We start from the raw sequence: 22,497 nt of genomic DNA on the forward strand, positions 1-22,497 counted from the left end.
TGGTGTGACAAACTAACAAAACTACAAACCGTAGTCAAATAGCTACTATTAAGAGCAGCCTTTCTTCTGAAAGAGCTGTATCTGCTTTTTGTGCTTGCATGAAACATTTTAATCAGGAAGAATCTTTTAAAGCGACTTCTGTGCTAGTTTTATTGCACTCTAACATGCAGTCATGTGAGGAGTAATGATCTAGCGTTTTCATCCCTAAAATGAGACGGCATTGCACAGCTACACATGAGAAGTCACTCAAATCCTCATCTGGGTTCATGAACTCTTCGATCAGTAACTACACAGAAACAGAGTAAGAGAAACAGAACAAGAGTATAAACTACTTTTAAATTGAACTAATTGTCAATGATTAGGTGTATTCTCTGGTCTTCACTCAAATTCCACCTCCCAGGATTTATCAGTCAAATCCTCACCTTGTGTTCTGAAGTTATTAGGTAGTGCAGCCTAAGTATATTCCCAAAAAACATCTTAAAGAAATGCACCAAATAACAACAATTTGCTGGGAATGTCGTTTCTTTCTGATACCATAGGAGCCTGTTAGTAAGAGGCTCCATTCTTTTTGTAAGGAGAGAGTCTGACTTTTCCCTGGTCTGTGATCAGAATGGGAAAGACCAGATCCATTCCTTCATTTTTATTCTGCCCAGTTCTAGAGCAGAAGGAAGCTAACTTGGGAAAATTATAATTTGTCTTCATTACCACCATACCCATCCCAAGAAAACCTGCAGCAAGATCCAGCGTCTCTCTCCCTGTCCTCTTGCAATCAGTATTACGTAGACTGAAGAGAGACGCTGGAAGTGATGGAAAACCTCCCCCATCGTGGGCTGCGGATCAGTATAGGCTCGTAGTTACGGAGCAGCAGTCTTTGCTCTAACCCTGGAACTACCGTGACCTGTCAGGCAATTTAGTCTACAAATCTCAAGGGAAGTAAGGCAAAGCAGTGCGGTTACCTGATTATTCAGGAACTGTGCAAGAGCCTCCTCACTTCACAAAACCCTTGGCAGTGCCATAGGCCAGCCTGAGATCCAAACTGTTTTGTCTACCTAGATGGAAACAAAGTGAAGTTTTGGCACCTGCTGCATTCTGTGCTGAAGATGCTTTCTTCACGGTTTCACTTTGACCTCAAAGCAAAACTTTGTAAAGCTGTCCTGGCTGCTTATTTTTTGCACTCTTCTTTCTCAGAGGAAATATGCGATTGTATTTCATCTCAGCTGAAAAATCCACAACTGTGCCTGAGTTCAGACAGATTTCCTGAGGCAGTGCTCTGGGCAAAGACAGTACATTTTGATATATGCCTTTTCCAGCCTATCCAATCTCTGGCTAAGTGAACACTGAAATAGGGGCAGGGACATTCTTTGCTTACTCTATCCACAACACAACAAGTTTTCAACTTGGAATATAATCATTTATTTATCTTTACAGTGATGACGGAAGAATGTACAGGTGTTTTCACCCATAGGTATAAAAATCTGTTTATATACACTGAGTCACAATAATCTTTAACTGGGAAATCGTTCTGTTCTCCTGATCCATCCTTACCAAAAACCACAGGAAAAACAAATATTTAGTACAGGCAATATAATTCCAGTAGGTTTGCAACTTGGCATCAAAAGCTCAGCTTTAGATTAAGGGTAATGTTCAATACTTAAAAAAAGGACTTTAAGTCATAGGACACAAAATAAAGTTGCTTTTCAAATAAGATATATACATCAAAAATAGGAGTCTAAAAAAGGCATTGGTTTTAATGCTATTAGAAAGCTATATAAATGTGCATGGGTCCGTTTCTTCTTATAACGAAAGACCGAAGGAGAAAGTGCCTCTGGCTTTTAGGAATTTCCTCCTGGGACAAGTCAGTTAAAAGTACCTGTAAAAGAGAAAGAAATTACTCCTTTTGCAAAAGTCAAGGCTGATGCTTGAGTCAATTAGAATAACTTTGTTTAAACAAGTATAGCTGTGCTTCAGTTCCATATTAAGAGCACATTATAAATAGTCCGCAAGTGGCTAATAAAAAAATTAATACAATGCAATTGTTAAGAGTCCTACAGATCCCTAGTTACTTGTTTATTAAACACTACCCACAAACATCACATGCTCAAACATGCACAAACATAACAAACATCTAACCTCTTTCACAACGCGCCCTTGTGCATGTTACCCGTGTTTCTGCAGTATTTGATTATGGTTTTAAATCATTTTTGGAACACTCATTTTTTATATATAGCATACAGTATGTTAAAAAGTTTCCTAATATAAATAGATCATACTGGCAAATTAATCTGTATGAAGGAGAAATATTTGCAGCTTCCAAGCTATTATACATTAACTAATCCACTTACTCAAAAATCTTATTCAAGTCTATAATTAAAGCCATTGGGGGGAAGGGAGTTTCACAGAATAAACCAACATATTGGCTATATATATGTAAATAGGTAATGAGTTCACAAGCTAATGACACTCAAGGTCTGATAATCAAATTGATTTTTGGAGAGAACTACAGTAGCAGTGCAAAAATAACCACTTCTATAAATAGATTTATGACTCCATTCCAAAACAATTATTTCATGTTAAATTAAAAAGTTCAAATTGACAGCCTGATCCTAAAATAGCAAGGATTTGAAATTTCACGTCTTAAGTCAAGGTTCTTGCCTGACTTCCTTCAAAAATATCAATAATTAGACTTTTATAGGAGAAATACTCGAAGATTAAAAGTTTATTAGTAAATATCTGCAATTTAAAATAATTAAAAGATTCTGGTAGCCTGGAAAACATCAAGATTATTAGTCTGTTAAGTGAACTAAACAACACTGGAAAATAGCTCTCAGTTACAACATAAAGATCAGATTTCCATTTATGTTGCACCAATACAAAAAGTAATACAAATTACTTGTATTAGAAACATGAGTATTAAGCAGCTGGTGGGTACATTGTAAATAGATTTTGTTTCTAACTGTAAGAAACAATACACCCTTATATACACTAACCTAGTGCACAGTCCAGATACTGAGTGCAGAAATAACGCCTAGCTGTTGGGCATGCCAAGGCTTATATTCTTTTTATAGGGAGAAGCCAAAGCGCTATGGAATTATCACTCTTTGTACAAGTGTGAAGCAAAATTCGTCATAGATTCTGCATCAAATTCTATTTTCTTTAGCAAGTAGTAGAACTATAGTTAAATAGAGCACAATGTGGTCATCTAGATCTGTCCGTCAGATGTGACCACAGCTCTAGCGACACCTCTGAGGTCCGGTGGTTGTTCTCCGAGAAGGGTCATGGCTTCACACACAACCTCCTTCCACCCTCAGCAGCCCAATATCTAGGTTCTACCCAGGGGTTCCCCGAGGCTCACATGCCACGAGCGGCAGGAGTACCCGGTTCTGTGTGGCTTACACGCACGCACAGAAAAGGCAGTGTAACTTCTGTCCGGAGTAAGCAAAACAGGTCCCAGCAACTCCATGCGCACAGCTGGCTAAGGAATGAGCAGCCGCAGTGCACATCACCACTCTGAACTGATCTGTTTAGCAGCCTTGCTGAAGCAGGGCACGGCTTGGGAACTTCCATCCTCTGCCGACAAAAGTTACCAGAACGTAGTACTTTACAGTTCTACAAAAGTTAACTTCTTCATATCTGTCAAATAGGAAGTACACATATTCTTTTCCCTTGCGGATAGCAACTCCAGAACCAAAAGAAAAGAAATGAAATCCTTTAAAATTGGAGGGCTTGGAGCCAACACAACAATTTCCAGACAGAATGCTTAGTCGTTAAAATTTCTGCTTACTCCTTATGAAAAGGTCAGATCTCAAAGCTGTGAGCTTTCATAAATGAACACTACTAGCTCAATGGAAACAAGAGAATGAATTGTCATCCTTCTGCAGACAACTAGAAAAAAAAAAGATTTTAACAAAAGTGCATGGCAGATCAACAGATCAATACCATAAACAGGGATGAAATACAAGAAGATACTTTGGAAAATAAATTTGTAGAGGTATCATCCATTTGAAACTTTTCAGGAACTTGTTATGTAATTTTATTAAATTAAATTTTGAGGAACAGAAAAAGGTTTACCCCAGTAAACCCCAGATTGCTTTACCCCAGGTTCACATCAAGTAGTAAGCACCAGAAAATATACCTGCTAGGTAATGGTTTCCAGAGAGTGGGCCTTTATCCTAAAGGATGAAAAACACTACTTTTTTCCCCCCGCTGATCTGTGTAGCATGTTAGGATGTTCATTTCTACATATGCAAAGCTGCCTCAGTGTTCTGCTGATTTACTGCATGTCAGCTAACGTACTAGGAGAAAGCAGGACTGCTTCTGAATGAGATACTACTGTCCACCTGGCGACTGCTGAGTGGCTGCCAGCAGCTGAGAAGTGCCCCCAGAGATCCGACTTACCTGATTTCTTTTTATGCTTCATCGCCATTATCCATTTCTACATCTATATCTTTTGTCGTATCAGCTGCTCGTGACAAAATGTCTGCCATTAGCGCTTCCTCCAGTTTTTTACGCACTTGTTGCACCCGCTCTTCTTGTTTTCTAAAGGGAGGGAAGGCAATAAGGGACAGAAATGTCAGTCCTCCAAATATATTAGCAGACTAGGACCATAATACTCGTATAAACAATGACTCAGGACTGGTTTCTCAACCCTTCGTTTAGCTAAAACCTTTATTTACTAGCTCTTTAATATACTGCCTCCGCACATACGCATGCACATACATGGTGCTTGGCAGTCACACTGAGCGCACGCTGAGCCAAGAACCTTTCTGCTTTAGCACGTATGGTTTACTTTCCCTCAGGAGAGGCAGAAGGATTGAACTCGACACATGATCGTCAACTCCTCTCAGCCTAGACACTTGAAAAGACCAAACAGAAAGTTAACAGAGCAGTATTGCACTGGATAATCTTTGTAAGGGTGTTTTTTTTCCTTCTTTTTTTTGGGTGGAGGGCAGAGAGGTTTTAGGGTACCTCACTGAAAATCATAGGAAAGTCCCATCATTTTGAGCACTGCAGAGCACATCTGAGGAAATCTCACTCTTTCCCAGCAGAAGTGCTACACACCAGGAGCCCCCTTACAGAATGGTGGAACGCTAAGCTGGTTTCTAGGTGTGCAGAGAACTAACTACAAGTCCCACAGACTGTTTGCATCAGGGAAGATCCTCGAGGAGTTTCACTTTCTATTTATTTATTTACTCCTACTTATCCATTCAGTCTTATCCACTGGTCAGTGATGCATTCTGGATAGCAGCCACTTCTGATGAAACAAAGGTTTGTTTTCCTCGGGAAAGTTAATTGAAAAATCTTAATTCAGGTGTCAATATACAATTAAGATATTTTCACTCAATATTTGGTTTGGAAGGTAAAATCTAGTTTTCAAATGTTACTAGAAAACAAGGAGTCTTCTCTTGAAGTTTCCCCAAGAGAATGCAAATTTTGAACGAGAATCATTTTTTTTAAAATGTGAAAAACCCACTTGTTCTGTCAAGCTATGTTTTTTCAAAAAAGAAAACCTTTAAACAAAGTATATGCTTAAGAATGACTAGAACTTATCAAAAGTAGGCACAGTCTGAACAGGAAAACATTTGTTAGAGTGCTGCAAGGGTATAAGGGAGCCCCCAGCGCTCCACAAGTACTTTAGAGAAGGATTCCTGCTTACAGAGATAGCAGAAGGAAGAAAAAAAACCCGTTATTAGTTCAATACAGAACTTGTTTTCTATCTTCCACCTGTCTTCTATCCTTGTTTTCTATCTATCATACATAGCTGTCTGTCCCAGAGCTGTTAACTTTCAAGGGCTAGAGAGTAATCTTTCGAACCCTGGGGCAGAGAATCAACCAATACAAAGATGCCTTATCTTTTTCAGAACCTGTGTGGCAAAGGAGAAATAAAAGTTAGAGCAGCAAATTCAGTGTTTGTTATTGAATGAAAATGATTCCGAGATCACAGATAAGATGAATTTAAAGAAAAAAAAAGTGACAAAAAGTTGTCACAGTCTCAGTTGGTGGAACAGACTGCGAACTGGTCAAGATTATGGAAATAATACAGTTTAAGTATATTTCATTCCCTCCCGTTTTTGGCAAGACACAAGTCTTGTTGGTGCTACAACATATTCCTTGCTTTGGTCTTTAGGGAGGCTGCTCTCCAGACAGGCAATCTAACATAAATGTCAGCAAATATCTTACATATCAACTTTGAGGAATCAGGCACGAAACAATCATAAGCTACACCACCTCGTTAGGCTACTTTATGTGAAACCTTCTTTTAAATAATACTTAACTATGTTGATGAAGTTTAGAAAAACATACGCTGAAGCATAAGCTCAGCCTATCCTAGAGTTGGGAATTGTTATCCTAATTTGTACCAAACCCTTTCCTACCATCGCAGACTGAACATGACAACGGTGGTATTTAACTCTTGCAATACACAGGAGTGACAGGCAGTTTCCTCTATCTCAGACCAGCTTCTGCTATTAAGGGCCCAGGTTTCCCATCTACAGTGTATGGGGTCTTCTCCAGAGAAGGTCATGCCCCAGTCCTCACTTCACAAAGTCAGGAGAGCGCATGGGTTTCCCTGGTTATCTCATTTTTGAATTGTCAACCAGCCAGCTGATCTCTCAGGGAGCAATAACCATAAAGTAACTCAAAGCACTCCCAATCCTGACGTGTCTGATCGGCTAGCAAAACAGCTTTTGTAAATATTAAAAACACAGCTCTGTTTATACAAGCAATATTACTTTTAAAGCACATGAACTACCAAGAGCAAATGTTTAAGAACCAACAGCAAAAACACACTGCTAATAAAAAAGTGCTCATCTTTAATGCTAAGTAAAACTCTAAGGCTTCAAGTGTCTCCGTTCAGTTTGATTAATTTGATTTCTTATGCTAATTCACTATGACATTATTAAGTGCAACTACTTCAGGCCATTAGGTCAACAGCAACCTTTGCCAGTGCATACTTTCCTGTTGCAAAAATGAGACGGTTAGGAAAAGCAAGCTTGGCTGCCAGCAGCGCTGCCGAGGAGGGCAGGCAGGCCGCTCGCGAGTGCCTTCTCTCCGCTGGCTGCTGCTGGAACCACCGCCAGCGTGGCTCAGCCGGTGGCACCACGGTCCCGGGCCTTGCGGCTCCGCGGGACCTGCGGCTCCCTGGATCCGTGGCTCCCTGGCACCGTCCTGGCTGTGGCCTATGCTGCTCCATCTCATCTCCCCAGCTACATCACCCGCTAATAAGCAGCTCCCTGGCCACATGTTCTTTTCAGCCTTCCTCCCTGCAAAACACAATCCTCATCCTGTAGTTCAAGGACCATTGCCTTAGAAAGCAGGCTGAAAGTAAAGACACGCTACTCCTAGCACAGAAATCCACAAGCCCCTGTTTCCAATTCTGATCATACTTCAAGCGGGAAACTGCTTTATGCAACAGGACTGTGCATAGCTTTCCATTCCTTATTTCCTTGGTACTTAGAATGATTGCTTTGTCCACACTACTTGCATTCTTCTCAGCACACACAACTAAGTGATGTATGTGTGCTTTAAAGACATGTGTGATTCCACATAACTGTATGAAATCAAACTATGAGATTGTGTAAGCCTCCTCTCTGATTTCCCCATCTATTTTTCTATACTGTTAAACATATTGAAGATCCATTTGATTTACTTCTGTATGTACCGGCTCTATCTAGTCTGTCATCAAAATAAAAAATTGCATATAGTTCTAGTAATAGCATTCAGCTGCAGCAGGAACACAAGGGTATCTTGACATTTAGGATGGGTGTCAGAATAGCAGGGAAAAATCCACAGGACCAGCTTGTCCCCATTTGTGAACCAGTTCTTCCTCCCTGCATGAAAGCATAGAGATAATACGCCTTCCTCCCCGCTCTTCCAGCAAATTCGAATATAGTATTTTTTGTAGACGGTCAAATCACGAACCATCACCTTAAGTGCTTACAGTAACATCTACTCTGTTTCTATACAAAACATACTCTGGAGCGTCTCAGCAGACGAGCGTTCTGTGGTACAGATTCCAGAAGTCTTCTGCTAACCAGATCTGAGATGCACTGCTGAAAGGAGATTTAATTACTTGTATGTTGACTGTATATTAAACTCCGTTTTTTGGGCTTCTATTACTTTCTCCCCCCCTCCCCACCTCTCCGATGCATCATTTCAAATAGGTTTTTCCCATCTCCTCCTTCCCTCTCAGCAGACATTAACCACTGTGCTGACACCATGCTCTAAATGGTAGTTACAGAAATTCTCACATGTCTGGTTAGTGTGCTTTCCTCACATGCTCTGTATTAAACTGGTCATTAGATCTAGGGTCAGAAAGTTTATCTCATAGCTAAGGTTGGGAGGGATTATTTAGGTTTTTTCCTCTCTGCAACACAGTATGATCATTTTACCTTACAAGTTTCTTATTCTTGAGGAGAGCTCAGACTGTAGCAACATCCTTGATCTCTCATGTTCTTCCTTTGGCACTTTATAGTTCTTATGGTTTTGGTCCGTCATACCGAAAGTGAGATTTATATAGGGTATTGAGGAATATTGTGAGGGACTAAGCTACAGCTGACTAGTTTGGATCAAGGTTCATATAGCTTAAGAAGAGGACGTTGTTAACCCCATGCCAAACAAACTCACAGAGCTATAAACTTGAATTACTGTCCATTCCTGTCTCATGGTAAATACAACTTGGCTTTTGGACAGATTAACAGATAATTTTTCTTATCCATTTTTGTGCAGAGTGTGACATTGTCAGACATACTACATTAATTGCTATGCTTTAGTAAATTTAATAGGTTTAGCCGCTTCTAAGAAAAACCAGAAGTCCCATTACCAAGCTATTTCAAAAGGGCAATTGTCAAGACAAATGAGAAAGTTCAGGAACAAAACCCACTGGGTAACACTAAGGAGTCAGCAAAGAACCTAGACTGAGCAAGAGAAAGAGCTGTTGAAAACTAAAAGCTATGATTTTCAGAAAGGACTTACACGCTTTAGGAAAAGAAATCACCCTGAAAACTATAAGCTTTAGAAAATCCCACTAAAGAGAAGACATTTAAAAACAAATAATAGACTAGGCTATGAAGCAGAGCAGAGCTGTGAGTCAAAAATCAATTTCATAATGGATTGAAAAACTTCATCCACCTAAGCACAACCAGAAAAAATAAAATCCACTATTCATCATTTTCAAAAGAAACCGTTACACAGTTCATCCCAAAAGAGATGAGAGAAACGGATTAGAGCATTTATCCAGCAGAGAGACAAAGGATGTCAAACGTAGCCTTCTACAGAAATGGAGAGGCAACTCGGCAGGGCAGTTCCAGAGAAGAACATGACTAGATGGTTGGTCAGAAAAGAAGCTACAAACAGAAGCTGCAAAGCAGCAGTCTCAAGATAAATAATCTGACAGATTCAGTTAATAGGGAATTCCAAAAGCATTCCTAAGAGACCAAGATTTGGATGTAAAGACCACTGGGAACCACACCACACCCATTTTACATACCTATCTTTCACAGGACTAGCATTAAGAAGCCCAAAACTACTGAGAAGATGCATCTCAGAACTGAAAAAAAAACCCAGGTGGTTGTTCCTAGTGATAAGGAAATGTGGTTTCTTTTTCATCATGCATTTATAGGAGGATATTTAATATTTTTTCAGGGAATTTGCTGAACCAAAAGAAAACAATTTCCATTTTATTCTGATTATGAAAGAGACTTACTATCATTACATGACCAGGAATACTTTTAAGTTAAGCATGACTCAAGTTGAGAGCTATTTTATTATTTTATTAGCTGCCACAATCTCCCCTGAGGAATTTATAGCACAAAAGAATACACGCTTGCACCTGACCAGATATGCCCAACGGTGAGCTTTTCCTTACCATTACCTAAGTCCAGGAAGCAATTGCACTGCTTTCCTTAGTGATAACAGGTGCCATATTCTGATTCTACTTTTTCATGCAGTGTGTTTTCTGGATGGCCTTAAAACGAAAGAGGTTCACACAAACAGTATGTAAGGGTATCTTTTAAGAATATTTAATCCTTTCATAGCAAGCTGTCTATACAGCCATGAGCCAGAAGAGACAACCAGCTTGCAGTTTATTCATAGAGGTAGAGCTGTTTCAGTTCAGAATCTGTGTCTTTCCTGAGCTGCCAGTGCTAACTCTCTGATATCAAGTTCAGAGACTCAAAGACTTATAAGACAAAAAAAGAATTCTGCTATCCATAATTAATACATGTTGTCAAACACAAGAAGAATACTCTTCATCCTGCTCCATAACTTTCAGAAATGAAGCCAGAAGAGTTTAACTTTTGAAAGCAGTTCAAGTTGATGTTTAAGAAAATAAAGCAAAGTAAATCCCTAAGCACAGGACTGGAAATCAGATAATCTTATATTCTGCAAAAGATTCAGCAAGTCATCTAACGCTTAGAAAAGAATGGGATTAGTAGTTGACTTTGGTGCCTAGTGAATTCCATTAAGTGGCAAGATCCAAGTTCGGTCCTCAAATTCTCTACGCAACCTAGAATTAATTAACTGAAAACGTGCTAAAAGTTCATCCCACATGTTTATTCAAGCCAAGCAAGAGTAAAAAAAAAAACTGGAAGACAGGATTGTGTACTACGTATTGTCACATTCCAGCAATTAGTCAATGCAGCAGGAAAACTCTCTTCACTCAGTCCTAATCCTCGAGTGAAGCGCTGGAGCCTCTGCTTTCAGAAACCAAACAAAGGACTAGTCTTTCATTGAAAAGAAAATTAACAGTGCAGCTAGAAAAACAAAGAAACAAAAAACAAAAACATTGTCCATATAGGCAGAGCTATCTGTGCTCTTGCTATCGTATCCCAATCTCCCATTTCAAGAGAGTGAATTATCCACAAATCTATATGCTATAGATGAATACTCTTATACTCCCTTGCTGAAACTCTACTTTAAAATTGAGATCAACAAATTAACCTGACAAAAACCAGAAGGGGGAAGGGAGAAAGCCAATACTGATCACAGCTTTAGCCTACTGGTTGGGCACTACCTTGAGAAAGAAAATGTGGGTTATGACTTATGTCTTATGGAATATTTTATATTAATATATTTATCAAAAAGAGAAAACCCAGATTTTCATTTTTCAAGTTACTGAACTAATCAGTATGTTCAAGAAACATGTTCACACTTCTCTTCCCTTATCTCCAGGATTGCACTAAGCCAGGAAGGAATATACTTCAGTTGAACTTGCTTGTCGTTTTATTGAAGACTATAAAACTTACCTAATGTCATCATCTGTGACTATGAAAGCTTTGCAGAGGGGTTGAGATGTATTAAGCCAAACAGCTGGGTTCTTTTCTACAGCTGCGGAGAGCTGTCCCGTGATAGGTGCAGAACTGGTGTGCAAAGCACTAGCAACAGCTGATAGCAGGGTGTCGTCATTGTTACCTGGGCCAACTCCTAAAATAAGGATAACGGAACAGTTAACATTCACATTTCACACACAACTTGCAGTGTCAGAGTTCTTCCCAGTAGCTAAAGTTATATATATTGATGATATTATTGCCACTGGATGTGTGACAATATAATCTAAACAGTTAAAAACAAGCTATTGAAAAATGGCTTTGTAATAGCATAGTTCTCATTTCAGTATAAATTAGCATTTCACAAATCATCCTATTTCTAAAACTGGCTAGTTTCTTTAACTTACACTAGCAATTACAATAGCCTCAATTTTTTAATAAAGATGACCAGATCATAAATTTATCAGTCACATATTGAAATAATTTCTTAGCAACTTCATGATGTTAATCTATACCAATATTTAAATAGTCTTTGCTTTAATGCTTTAAAGGTATTAAATTAATTCTGGAAAATAAACAGTGAAGGTTTTTACAACACTCAGATTCCCGTGACAATCTCCAAAGCAGCAGAACAAAATTGTTAATTCTCAACTACAACTTGATGATATTTTAGATCAACTTTCACCAATAAGAGCACAGTTCCAAAGTATGGTTTCTGTTAACTACATAAATGAATTAAAAATAAATGGTTTTGGAAATTGAGGCATTCTGTCAGCAAACACATTCAGAATTTGGAGTTTACCAAATCTGATTGTAAACTTAAAGCTTTTCAAAAGCATCAAAAAGTCTGTCCTTTTTAAGCACAAACTACTTTGTAGATCTGAGGTAACTGCAGTAAATGAATACAATACCTTGAAGACCTTTAGGTAGCTCCATGGATTTTATGATTTGTTCACTGACATCAGATGCACTGAGGCCTTGTAGCCTCTTCTCCCAGAAAAGCTGAAAAATAAAAAACAAGTTGGTTAATTGGAAGAGAAAAATAATCAGCTCATGGTGGTTAACAAAATTCATGATCAAAGCAGCATCGGAATAATCAAGTGGACAGACAGTGCCCAGCTGCTTACAAAACAATCAACCTAACAGTCATACACGCTACCGAAAAGGTAATACGCTATCTGCTGCTGGCGTTTCAGTCGTCGGGAACACGCTTGCGTGGGCACTGTGCAGCGTGTGCTGAGATACGGGAGCCAGCTCTGAATGTTACAGTGGTACAGCTGCACCAACACTAATGCTAGTCAGGAGCTAAACCACTTTAAAACCTACCCGGGCTCAACGATCTGGCCCCTTACTAAGCTGTGTAGGTATCTCTAAACTTATCTGGAAATAAGATCAAATCTTGCCACTTTCAAAAAGATGTGTGAACTAAATTCACATTCACTTTACTTTCTATTTCTTGATTTAGTAGCTGGAAACATGACCTAAGAGATTTTTGTTTAACAGTGCAGAATTCCCTCTTCACTGGTCTAAAGATTCATCCTGAAGTTCTGCTGCAGATTGGCAACTCCTGTTTTTTAAAATGGATCTTTTTCAGCTAGCAAGATAGTAATGAAAGCTAGTTAAAAAGTTGATTCCCATTCCACAGGAAGCTACATTTAAGAAATAATCTTAGTAAGGAGAGAAGCGAGAATGTAGCTATGCAATTTCCTGTGGAAAGGGTATTCTGAAATAGTTCGACTACTCTGCAGGATGTGCGGGAGGAAAAAAAAACTCTTTCTTTTCATGTTTCCAAAACCTGAAAAAAAAAAAAACAACCCACCCTAGGCAAGCAGCTATACTAATTCCTAGGAAATTCCTTGTTGCAGTTGGGAACTCAAAAGACTTAGTTTAGGACAGGGCTTCCAAATGTCACATTCTGTTCTAAAACTGGAAGTGAGACAACTAGAGTTTCCTCTTTCATCCTTTGTGGGGCCTGTATCACCAGTCACACCTCATTAAAACTGAACCACTCTACATCAACGATTCTTATTCGGAAAAAACTTTCTTTTCAGTGACAGAGGTAGTAAAGGCCAGGAAAAAGCAACAAAGAATGTGTACTTCAGCATTAAGAGTACTACTGACCAGAAATAAGGCCGGTAGTTATGGTAAGAAAAATGCAATAATCTCTACAACACGTCTGTACAGCTTAATAAATCAGTAGGGTGAATGATGGTTGTGTTCGCTGATAGATTACTACGTCTTTTTATAGAGAACTACTTATTTAAGTGCTCTTATCTGGACACATTTGTAGGACACATTTGTAGCCAAGTCTAAATCCATGTGGCTTAGAAAACCCACATAAGATCATTCAAGCTCTTCAACTTTTTGCAGAACTCTGACTACATCGTTTGACACATTCTTGACTTCTCCATGACTCTGAGAGCTTTCTGAAAATAGATGTTGCCACTCATGTCTCATTTTACTGGAACCACTTAAACTTAAAACACTTTCTGTAAACTTATTCCTCACTCATAGCTAGAATTCGTTTTCACCATTCCAACCCAGGTTTTGGTTACATTGTTAGTTGAACATCCAGGCATCTCCTTCATCTTGTTTTAAAATGTTAAATATTTAGTACCTCCAGTCATTCATTTCTACTTTTTACCAATATCACTAAGATACCATTCCCAGGCAGCACTCTAGATGCACTGTAAGTCATTACTGCTCCATGGACGAAGCGACAGTGCCTTTAGGCTGTCTGGACCTCTAAAGAAATCCTTGGTTACAAAAGCATGAAGAGCAACTCACCGGCTAAACTCTAAAAGGAGTATTAAGACTCACAAAAATGAAGTTAAAGTAAAATCCTATTAATTCAGTATTTCATCATTGGATTAACTTCCCACCTTGATAAAGTCATTAACAATTTTTTTTTTTTAAGTGTTTAAAGAATTTACCCTTCATTCCCCTTTTACCCTTCATTTCATAGTTTTTTAGAGCTAAACAAAAGGCTCACCAACTCCAAATCATAGCTCTATTTTTATATGCTACAGGACACAAGAATACTTAGGGTAAAATTAATTGATCTACAGCAGCAGCAGCAAAGGTATCACTGAATACAGTCAGGTATTACTGGTTTTTGATCCTTCGGTTGCCTACTCAAACCATCACTGCGCACATCACTGAGGGAATGAGGGATCAGGAGAAAGGTTAGGGAGTGCACAGGAATGCAAATGCGTTTGGGAGAGAGATGGGTACTTTAAGAAGGATAACTCAGATATATGAAAGCCTAGAAGATTTGCAAAGTGCAGCACAATACTGATCGGAGGGCTCTTCCAATACCAGTATTCACTCAGCTCTTCAAGCCTTAATTTTCATTGCACCAAAGAGTCTCTTCAGTTATCAGCACTCTGACTGACTTTGTGGTCAATGCAACATAGAAAAGCACTTAGCATTTAGTCACAAATGCTTAAATAAGATTGAAGCAAAAATATATAAACTATATGAGACCAGAGAAACAAAGATTCAGGAATATAATTCTTGTCATCAAGTTTTCAAATAGCTCTTTTGTGGGCTGATCTTTCCTGTTTTTTTTTTTAATGGAGAAAAATTATTGTGCAATGATATGGATGAGAGTGTCAAACGAAGATTTTATAAATTCTTACCAAGCCCAGAAGCTTCTGGTCTAATCTTGAAATGGGTTATAGCTCTCCCTGTTCAAGTTCAAAAGCTCTCAGTTTGAACTACAGAACATTTTTAAATATAAAGCCACCACTCAATTAAAAAAAAAAAAAAAGAGGTGGAAAGTTGGTAAGGCAAAAAAACCCAAACTGGAAAGTTGGTAAGGCAAAAAAACCCAAACCCCAAAATGCAACAGCCAATTCAAGTGAACCATTTCAATGGTTAATAGCTCCCCCTTTAATTTTATAGTGTATTCGTAGCACAAAGCTTCCAGCATCAGCTTCCAGCATCGTTGTTAAGTATTATCTTACTACACTGATTTTCCTCCAGATTTCCCTATCCCCAGATCTCTGCCAAGACTGCACAAGTTATCCTTAACACTTCACTGCTGTTCGTGAGAAACGAATCACGTTCCTAGAGTTTTATTACAAAGTTTGTTCTCCAGTCCTTCAGGGGTTCTCACGAGTCTTCTCTGAACCCCTGTATCTTTTCCTGGATTTTACTGAAGATGCTGAATATCAGATCTGGACAAATATTTCTGTGGCAGCTGCACCAGGAATTGCTATTCAGGGATAAGAGAGGGAAAGAGGGTGCTAATACAAATTCAGAAAGCTTTTATATTACTTCATTTATATGACCAATATGCAACCATTTTACACCAATGGAAATACATGCTAAACATACTGAAAGGGGTCCTGAAAGTCTTGACAAACGCACTCCGCCTCTGTGGCTACAGCCCTAAAACTAGCTTACAGTATTTTATTTGCAACTCTCCCAGCGTTACTGAGAGAGAGAATAGAAACAGCAAAAACAAAGCTCACTTGCACACTAAACAGGAAAGTAGAGACCTATATTAAGAACAATTCACAAAAATCCCAGCTAGCTAACCAGTTAGGCACTAGTATCCACAGATCGTGGCCCTCACAGACTGCCCTTGGCATTCATCTCCTGCCCAAAGCCACCTGGAATTCACAAAGTAAGCAGCAGTCCCTTACAGAGTGCAAGCTTCTGCAGTCACAACCACTCTTATTCAAGAAACCACTGCCAACAGCAGAGGCTGCCTGACCTGGGCAACTGCCTTTCCAAAAGGGCAAGAAGGAGGACCCAGGGAACTATAGTCCAGTCAACCTCACCTCAGTCCCTCAAAAAGTGATGGATCAGCTCATCCTGGATACCTTTTCCAAGCATATGAAGGATAAGAAGGTGATCAGGAGTAGTCAGCATGGATCCACCAAGGGGAAATCATGCTTAACCAACCTGATAGCCTTCTCTGATGGAATGACTGGCTGGGTAGATGAGGGGACAGCAGTGGATGTTGTCTCCCTTGACTTCAGCAAGGCTTTTGACACTGTCTCCCATAACACCTTGTAGGCAAGCTCAGGAAGCGTGGGCTAGATGAGCAGGCAGTGAGGTGGGTTGAATGGCAGAGCTCGGAGGGTTGTGATCAGTGGTGCAAAGTCTAGCTGCAGGTTTGTAGCTAGCAGTGTCCCCCAGGGGACAGTACTGGGTCCAATTCTGTTCAAGTTATTCATCAGTGACCTGGAAGATGGGACAGAGTGCAGAGGATCCAAAACTGGGAGGAGTGGCTGATACACCAGAAGGCTGTGCTGCCACTCAGAGGGACCTGGCAGGCTGGAGAGGTGGGCAGAGAGGAACCTCATGAAGTTCAACAAAGGCAAGTGCAGGGTCCTGCACATGGGGAGGAATAACCCCATGCACCAGTCCAGGTTGGGGGTCAACCTGCTGGAGAGCAGCTCTGCAGAGAAGGACCTGGGAATGCTGGTGGAAAACATGTTGAACATGAGGCAGCAATGTGCCCTTGTGGCCAAGAAGGCCAATGGTATGCTGGGGTGCATCAGGAAGAGTGTTGCCAGCAGGTCAAGGGAGGTGATCCTCCCCCTCTATTCAGCCCTGGTGAGGCCACATCTGGAGTGCAGTGTCCAGTTCTGGGCTCCCCAGGACAAGAGAGACATGGAGCCACTGAAGCGAGTCCAGCAAAGGGCTACGAAGATGATCAAGGGACTGGAGCCTCTCTCCTATGAGGAAAGGTTGAGAGAGCAGGGCCTGTTCAGCCCAGAGAAGGGAAGGCTGAGAGGGGATCTTATCAATGTGTATAAGTATCTGAAGGGAGGGTGTCAAGAGGACAGGGCCAGACTCTTTTCAGTGGTTCCCAGTGACAGGACGAGATGCAATGGGCACAAACTGAAACACAGGAAGATCTGTCTGAACATGAGGAAAAACTTCTTTCCTGTGAAGGTGACTGAGCACTGGAGCAGGTTGCCCAGAGAGGTTGTGGAATCTCCTTCCTTGGCGATATTCAAAACCCACTTGGACACGATCCTGTGCAATGTGCTGTGGGTGACCCTGCTTGAGCAGGGGGGTTGGACTAGATGATCTCCAGAGGTCCCTTCCAACCTCAACCATTCTCTGATTCTGTGTGATACCTTCTGCATAATAACCTTACATCATCTCACAACTAGAGATTTCCTTGTAGAATGAAGTGAGCCGTCCAGATTCTGGACCTATCTCAGCTTGAGTTCCCTGGAGAGTACCTTAACTTCTGAAGTGCAGGGCCAGCTGATACAGCCCAGTCTCACTGAGACTGTACCAGTACAGCCAGAATAGCAAGGTTCACATCTCCAGGAAAGAAGTGGTAGCAAATATGACCCTGTTACCCAGGAATGAGAATCCTGACGGGACTGGGATAGGAAGGAATGAGAGAGGAACCAGATTTCAAGATTCACCATTGTTATGATGTGATATTTCATAACTAATGCAAAATGAATAACCATTCTGAGTATTCATCAGCAGATTAGGAGTGTTCATCCTATTGCAGAATGAAAAATAGCCCCATTTCAGCTTTGTTTGAAGACTAGCGGTTAGGGAATGCAAACTGAAAACAGCCTAAAACATCGATCCTTCATTTATTGATGCTTGAACGTTCTAGGTTCAGAAAGACTCAGTAGCCAAGTGCCCCATTATCCTAGGAAATTAATCAATATGCTTTATGCCAAAGGTGACCTGTTATGCAATAATCTCTTGCGGAGCAAGAAATATATCCCTTATCACTCAAACCTAATACCTTAGGGCAACTCTGTTTTTTTTTTTTTTCCTGTGACAGAAAAGGCAGCATGGGAAAGCAGTGTCAAGGTCAGCAGGGTGGAGCAGAATTTTCACTTCCTTGTTGTTCTGAAATTCTATAATGGCAAAGCTCTACTACAGCTGTACTTCTGAAGTTCTTTGTTTGGAGAATTATAAAATATTGCTTCCTCCATAATTGTTTTTTGTCCAAGAAAAGCTATTCGTGACAAATGGTCAGCTATAATCGAAACCGTAATCTCTGTAAAAACACAGTCTCCTAAGCAACTATTATTTTTCATTCAGAAAACAAAGAAATGATAGATTAGCCTCTCTATTGCAAGAGACACCAAATACAAGCAGAGTAGGTGCTGCACCTTTTCTTCAGAGAAATAAAGTCTATTTTGCAGTTGCTCAAGCAATGGAAGCCTTCAGGAAAATTTTGCTGAAAAGGGACATTCCAATTCTACTGTTTTTAAAAGAAATGCACATATGTTCTTAACGTTCAATCATTCTTGTTAAGTGACTGATTTATATGTAAATCAATCAATAAAGAACCTCAGATATTTGCAAAATTCTATTTACAGAATATTGAAAATACTCTAAATGTCAACACAATGAGGTACTTGACTAGACACAAACTCCTTCTACTCAAGAGTTACAGATATCTACTCTTATTTTACACTGGTAGTCAGAAAAGGCTACTATCTAATTCAGATTATGATAGAAATAGCAAGTTTAACAGCACAGTCACAATTCCAGGTAGCGGCCTTGGTATCTTCCCAGCTCCCTGGTACCATATTGATTTCCATGCTGCTTGCAGATGCATTATAGCCTGGTATGCAAGATGATTAAAACTTAATCATGTCTACACAAAATACAGTCAACATATCTGGATTATACTATAGACACAGGCAGCCTCGGATTTTGTTATGTTTTAAAATCTACTATAAAGGCTAAGTGAGACCAGAACACCCGAAGTTATCGTTTGAGAAACTACTCAAGCGTTCAATATTGCAGGCAGTTAAATCAGGAAATATGATTAAACAGAGGTCTTTCCAAAGTGTCCATGGATGATTTTAAAGTGAACAAGAATTTCTCTGTGAAACTGGAAAATTTCTTTCCTCTTTTTACATCCAATGAATTGCTCAGCTCTGCTGAATTCATAATTGCCAATAAAAATTCCACTATTCCTGAACTTGCCTGGGAGAGGGAGATGGAACTTAATAATTTCATCAGGTTCCTTCCACTTCTCTTTTTGATAATTCTAATATATATTAACCAAAGAGCTTTCTCTAAAGTGTTCCAACCCAATCTAATCATAGACTCCAGGCCCATAAAATTTGATCCACAGGAAATAAAATTGCATCTATTTGACAAAGTATGAAGTGCTGATAGCTAAATTCTTCTTCCTTGTTAAGAACTGTTAACAAGAAGACATGCATAAAATGACATCCTGTAATTTTTCTTGTAAATTAGGCTTTTTAGATTGCATATATCTTATGCCAAAAACGACTGTGGTCAGCTCTGGTTTGTGATGTATCTTCCTATTTAATCATCAATTACAATACAAATCCACTACAAACATATATGACAGTAACTGTAACAGACTTTTAAACCAATTTTAAAGAGTACTTTTGGCCTGCAGATGGATGATGTTGCTCAGGTTTATCCTAAGGTGGTTAAAAAAGTTGTCTGAAACAGAATTGGAAGAACCAGGTGACATAACTGATGACTGATTACCTGATTTCCTCAAAATGAGCTTCAAAGAGGAGGTTGGCCTTCTTTTAAATAGTGAAGGCATTTTCTGGGAATGTTTTTAGCCAAATACATCAGGGAGATACTGAGTTAAACCTTTTGTAAATTCAGTATTACGATTATCACCTACATAAACATCTTTTTTACCAGTGTGATTTCAGATGATCCCTAACCCCATAATCAATAGTATACAACAGAATTAACTAGTGATTAATCAAGTCCTCAGGAGTCAGAGCTCTCAGGTACCATAGGGTTGCGGGGGGACAAGGGGAGAATGAGTGAGCTTTGTAGTTTACCCTGAAAAAGGTCAAGGAGCATGGTGCAGTTTGAACTAAGAAGCCTGAACACACAAAAAAAGAGGATAAGTATTCTACAGAGGACACAGACCTGGACCTTTTGGAGACACAAAGTGAGTACATATACACGAAGGGCAGTGATCCACAAGAAAGGAGTTTGATTTGCAACATCATTCCATTTGATCCAGTTAGATACAGAATATCTGACAAGCAAGTAACACAAATTTAAGCAATTACATAACCATTTACTGCTTAAAATAGTTACAGGACTTCCCCTGCCTTACATTCCTTCTTCCCATGGCGGAATGTTCAAACCGAAATGTGGAAGTGGAGCGTTACTGTCCCCTAAACACTGCTACATCCAGTATCCTCTTTGCTAAATAGGAGGGGTGGGGGAACAATGTGATTTTAAGACAGTACTCACCATCCCCAATGAGGAGGATGCCAGAGATATAGCTGCCTGTTTTCTGCATTCATCATTAAGTCCAGTTTCAGCAGTGCTAATTTGACATTTTTTCAAGCCAAACCATGTTGCTCTTAAGTTTATCAAAAATGTATCATACTTTATCAAACCTTATTTGGAAGCAATAAGTTTAATAGTGGAGAGAGGGCTAAAGCAAGACGTTTGTTTGGGGGGGTTTTGTTTGTTTGTTTTTCGTTTTTCCTTCCAAGGTCCATTAATAATCCCTATTAGACAAAACCCAATTGAAGGGTTTCTTCTCTTATAATGGCTTTTTAGTGGAACCTGCAAGGAAAGAAAGGCCAAAACCACAGAAATAGTAAGAAAATCTGTCATAAATGAGCTTATGGAGAGCCAGCATATTTTGAACAGGGTAACACTTCCAAGGGAACATGAATGTACTTCAGGGAACATTGTAATTGAGACAGATTTGCTATTTAGGAACTTGCAGATATTCATATCATGTGATTTAGATATAAAGAGTTTGACAAATCTCTGTGGATTTATTAAACAGAAGCTACTTGGAGGAAGAAGATTAAGTTTGATAATTAAGAGGAGAGAAATCTAGTGTGTACCAGAAGACTCCTTAGAGTACGCGTGCTCACATACAGCGCTCAAGCTCCGACGCTACCTAGTTTCAGGATTCCCCAAAACATTTTCATTCTTTCCTGGATGCAGATCTCCACTCTGGTAATCAGTAATCTACAAAACCTTTAAGAAAGGCTCTGAAAGCTTTGAAGATTCTGTCTTGTAGAGCTGTTGTTTGAAAAAAGCTTAGGCAACCTCATGATGCTTCTTGTGTGCAACTAACCTCATGCTGAAAATATGGAACCAGCAGCTGCCACAAAGATCTGTTGCTCTAGTTGCCAGATTCACCTATACTCAGATCATAAGCAAACTGTTATTAGTTTATCTTTCCAAGAACTACCACAGGATTTACCGCTTAAAAAAGAGCTGTTGCCAAATGTCTCCCTGTCAGCACCAATAAGCATGTCTTCTCACTCTCAGATCATGAAAAAGTTACTGACTGCCATGGGAATTACAGTCTTGGTTTATTTGCCAAGGGAATTACAGTATTGGTTTATTTTGATCTCTGTAAAAGGAGACAGGCCAAAGAGAGTTTTCAGTGAATTCTGGTTAGACTGTCTCTTGAAAAGGGAGATACAACAGATAAAAGTGGAGAAAGCTTTTAGAGGTGGGTATCTAGAAAACCAGAAGCAAGAATCCCTTCAGGGATTTGGGCCAAGGATCGAAGAAACAGGAAGGAATGAAACTGGAAGCAGTAACTGAATAAGCTCTATATACAGACAGGCTCTATAGTCAGTGTTTCTGTATTCATTTGAACAGCCAGTGTTGATATTACATTTACAGTGTCTGTACAGGGAAGGCATGCACCTGAATAGGACAGAAGGAGGAAGCAGTGATGTATATAGGGATTATGTGTGTAAGGAAAACATAGTTTTTATCTGGAAGGGAAGAGAATTCAAATATATTTGCAAGGCTGTATTGGCTGACAATTGTATCTCAAGTGGTAAGTGTTTTACGTGATGCAGGCTTTATAAAGAAAAAAGAGGAGTTTTCCAGCACCTTCAGTCCTCACCCCTGCTGCTTTATTTTATCTCAGCAGATCACAATAAGAAAAGAATCCTGACTTTCTGAAAAGCAAGCAAAGACCATAGATGTTGATAACTCAGACACTCCAGATAGTGAGAAAAATGTCTGAATGAACTTCATGCTATGCTCAAACAAGATGTACATGTGTGTTTGCATGTGTATAAAGGCTGCACACATGATTAATGATTTAAGTTCCCTCCATACTTTTACAAGAAATATCTATAATTGTACAATGGAAATTTGTGTGTAAAGATGCAAGATCATTTGAAGTAGTTTAAGAAATCTATCAATTTAAGAAATCTGTCAATGCTTAAGATTTGCTGCAGTAACTGAGAGCATGCTATGTACCTTAAATTGCTCTGTTACAGGTTTT

The 22,497-nt window shown here is 39.5% G+C and overlaps 1 protein-coding gene across 1 annotated transcript in view; it reads right to left on the reverse strand.

Moving 5' to 3' along the window:
- Positions 1-1,389: 1,389 nt before the first annotated feature.
- The window catches only part of MBD2 (methyl-CpG binding domain protein 2), a 46,345-nt gene continuing 25,237 nt past the window's right edge, over positions 1,390-22,497 (reverse strand). Inside the window, exons 4-7 of the mRNA XM_067316021.1 lie at positions 12,173-12,263; positions 11,241-11,418; positions 4,396-4,536; positions 1,390-1,870 (exon numbers count right to left, since the gene is read on the reverse strand). Coding sequence (XP_067172122.1) covers positions 4,407-4,536; positions 11,241-11,418; positions 12,173-12,263 — 399 coding nt within the window. The 3' untranslated portion in view covers positions 1,390-1,870; positions 4,396-4,406. The remainder of the gene's footprint in view (positions 1,871-4,395; positions 4,537-11,240; positions 11,419-12,172; positions 12,264-22,497) is intronic.

This window comes from Apteryx mantelli, chromosome Z (assembly GCF_036417845.1).
Source record: "Apteryx mantelli isolate bAptMan1 chromosome Z, bAptMan1.hap1, whole genome shotgun sequence".
NCBI classification, from domain to species: Eukaryota; Metazoa; Chordata; class Aves; order Apterygiformes; family Apterygidae; genus Apteryx; species Apteryx mantelli.